This window comes from Penaeus vannamei, chromosome 2 (assembly GCF_042767895.1).
Source record: "Penaeus vannamei isolate JL-2024 chromosome 2, ASM4276789v1, whole genome shotgun sequence".
NCBI lineage: Eukaryota > Metazoa > Arthropoda > Malacostraca > Decapoda > Penaeidae > Penaeus > Penaeus vannamei.
Window position 1 is genome coordinate 22,636,915 of NC_091550.1, and position 2,500 is coordinate 22,639,414.

General features: G+C 48.9%; 1 protein-coding gene across 2 annotated transcripts in view; it reads left to right on the forward strand.

Moving 5' to 3' along the window:
- The window catches only part of Gbs-76A (Glycogen binding subunit 76A), a 58,970-nt gene that overhangs the window by 55,585 nt on the left and 885 nt on the right, over nucleotides 1-2,500 (forward strand). For both annotated transcript variants that reach the window (XM_027368230.2, XM_070131270.1), the window contains 2 exons: nucleotides 1-222; nucleotides 1,006-2,500. The exon at nucleotides 1-222 is cut by the window's left edge and continues 138 nt beyond it; the exon at nucleotides 1,006-2,500 is cut by the window's right edge. In XM_027368230.2, the coding sequence (XP_027224031.1) occupies nucleotides 1-222 (222 nt within the window). In that variant the 3' untranslated portion in view covers nucleotides 1,006-2,500. The remainder of the gene's footprint in view (nucleotides 223-1,005) is intronic.

Consider the following 2,500-nt stretch of genomic DNA (forward strand, 5'->3'; position numbering starts at 1 on the left):
GACAACAACCGCGGCCGGGACTACGTGCTGCAGTGCTACAAGACGTCGGGGACGGCAGGGGTGCCAGGCATGATCGGCTCCAGCGTCCCTCAGAACGTCAGCAGCGTCGAGGCGCACTACAGCGGCGGCAGGAACTTCAGCTCGAGGCCCACCAACTTTAGTGACGTTTACGGCACTTCGCCAACCACTCCCAGCGATCCTTGGGCGTCCAGGTTCTTCTAGGTGAGCAGCCCGCGGCCGGGTCCTCTTGGCGAAGCGTGAGCTGGCGAGTTTTCGTGGCGAATAACCATTCTGAAGACATTAGACGTCACATTATGAGGATGCGAGGCGAATAATGAAAATATCGGCAAAAAAGAAGCAAGAGCAATAGACCTTTCACATACGCTTACTCGGTTTATTATAGTCTAATTGCCATTAAACCGACAGTAATTCACATGGCACTTCAAAATGGTTATTCCACTTAAACCGTAAGCCCAGTGTACTGTACCAGGAGAATCGCCGGACTTCCATTCACAAAATGTACACTCTATGAACGTCAGGGAAGGTGAGAAAAATCAGGCAGGTGTCATGGGAGCGCCTGATGTCTGGCTTAGACCAGGTTTTCGAGTCCTCGAGGTCGGCGGCTCGCACTTTTTTCGGAGGCGGACCTACCTGCCTACTTTCAGTCATTCCTGCGATCAAAAGTTGCCCTACATATATTAGTAGAATTGATGGCAGTGCTAAAATTGGCACAATAATAGAATGTTAAAATTGACAAACATATGAGAGACGTTCAGGCAGAAGTAACCATCTTACATATGTAATTTACCTGACACGTCAATTTCTGCTTAGGGTATATCCACTCAGATACACTCACACACACACGCGCGCGCGCGCAAACAAATAGATTTCATTTACTAGTACATTTACATGAAGACATCCTACGAAGTCCGTCATGGTATCTTAAATATTTCTCAGTAAACATTTGCAGAAATAATGAATGACTGTTCTTCTCTTGCTTTCCAGATGATGTGCTGACTACCAAGGGCCAGACGACCCTCCCAGTCACCCCATAGCTCCTCGGGGCCGCTCACAATCCTGCCTCTGCCAGAGATTTTCACCGGCACTACATCGTCACTTCACCACACAGTCACGTCACCACCACACGCGCCCCACCACGGAATCATGACTTCACCGCAAACGAACTCAGCACCACAAGTCAGGCTGACTGCTGAACATAATACGCTTCACAGATCGCTCGCGCTGCACACCGATTCCCTCCTCAAATCAAATCCTTCGCGCTATGCTGCTGGGGCGCAGCAGGTCTCCCACGCCGCCTTCTGTCGGCGGAGCGATGCCTCGCGCGGGCTCCTGCCGCTGGCTCCTCCGCCTCGCCTTCTTCCTCGTGACTTCGCCTTGCTGTTCCCGAGAGAAGATATGCAGACATGTAAATAGATAGAGGGAGCAGTCTTGCTGGTACTGCAGGATTGTTAGTTAGACACGGCTAAGAGTTGGTGTTGACGCGTTTGCATTAGGTTTATATTTATTTATTTTTTCAAAACAAATATTCGATTACGACTATGAACATGCTCTTGAATATAATTTACGAGTAACGTCTTACGTGTGTTAGATTTGAGGCACACACACACATGCATATACAGGCATATTCATAATCGTGTTCATTATGTTTACATGCATACATTTACATTTGTACACACTATTGTTACTAGAGATATATACCGTATATTTTATTTCCCTGATGAAGAGTTCGCGAAGGGAAAACAGGCAAGTGTCCAACACCCATACAAGAGTGTGTCGGAAGAACTTCAAGTGTGAAAGTTATTGTTTCTTCCGATCAGGTGAGCTTGCGAAGCTCTTCGGTGGAAGAGTAGCTTCACGTGCTAGCCAAAAGAGTGCCAAAGTGATAAAGAGCTTCTCGTTCGCCTTCTGAGTGAGTCGTGTCCAGAGTCCCAAGTCAAGTCCGTCAGAGAAATTCATTGTCATTGAATTCATTGCCGTAACAACTGTTTTCCAGCTATAGATGACTAACACTTTCACCGTGTAACAATTTCCCAAATAATCACCGCAGACCTTTGAGCAACTAAAATAGGGCAAGCACATGAGCAGAAAGCGAGGAGAAGGGCACGGGCGGGGACACGGACACTGGGACAGCCAGCGGAAGGCAGGTGTCGGGGTCAAGCAGAGGCGGAGCGCGCGCGGCGACGCCAGGCAGAGACGTCCCAAAGCCAGGTCTGGCAGACGGGACGCCAGGGGGACGGCGGAGGCCTGCTCGATCGGAAGAGAACACAGCTCATTTGGGTTGAAAGCTTGAAGTAGTGAAGTGCATCTCTTCGACCAGGAAGGTTTGACAGACCAGGCAGTTGTTAGAGGAATGGAATATTCCCCTCTTGAGGGTGTCATGTCATCTGAGCTTAATGTTCACCCACGTCGTTTCGTTCGGCAGTGGCCTACGACTGCCTGTAATATTCAATTTGCACAACACTTTTGTCCTGTACAAATA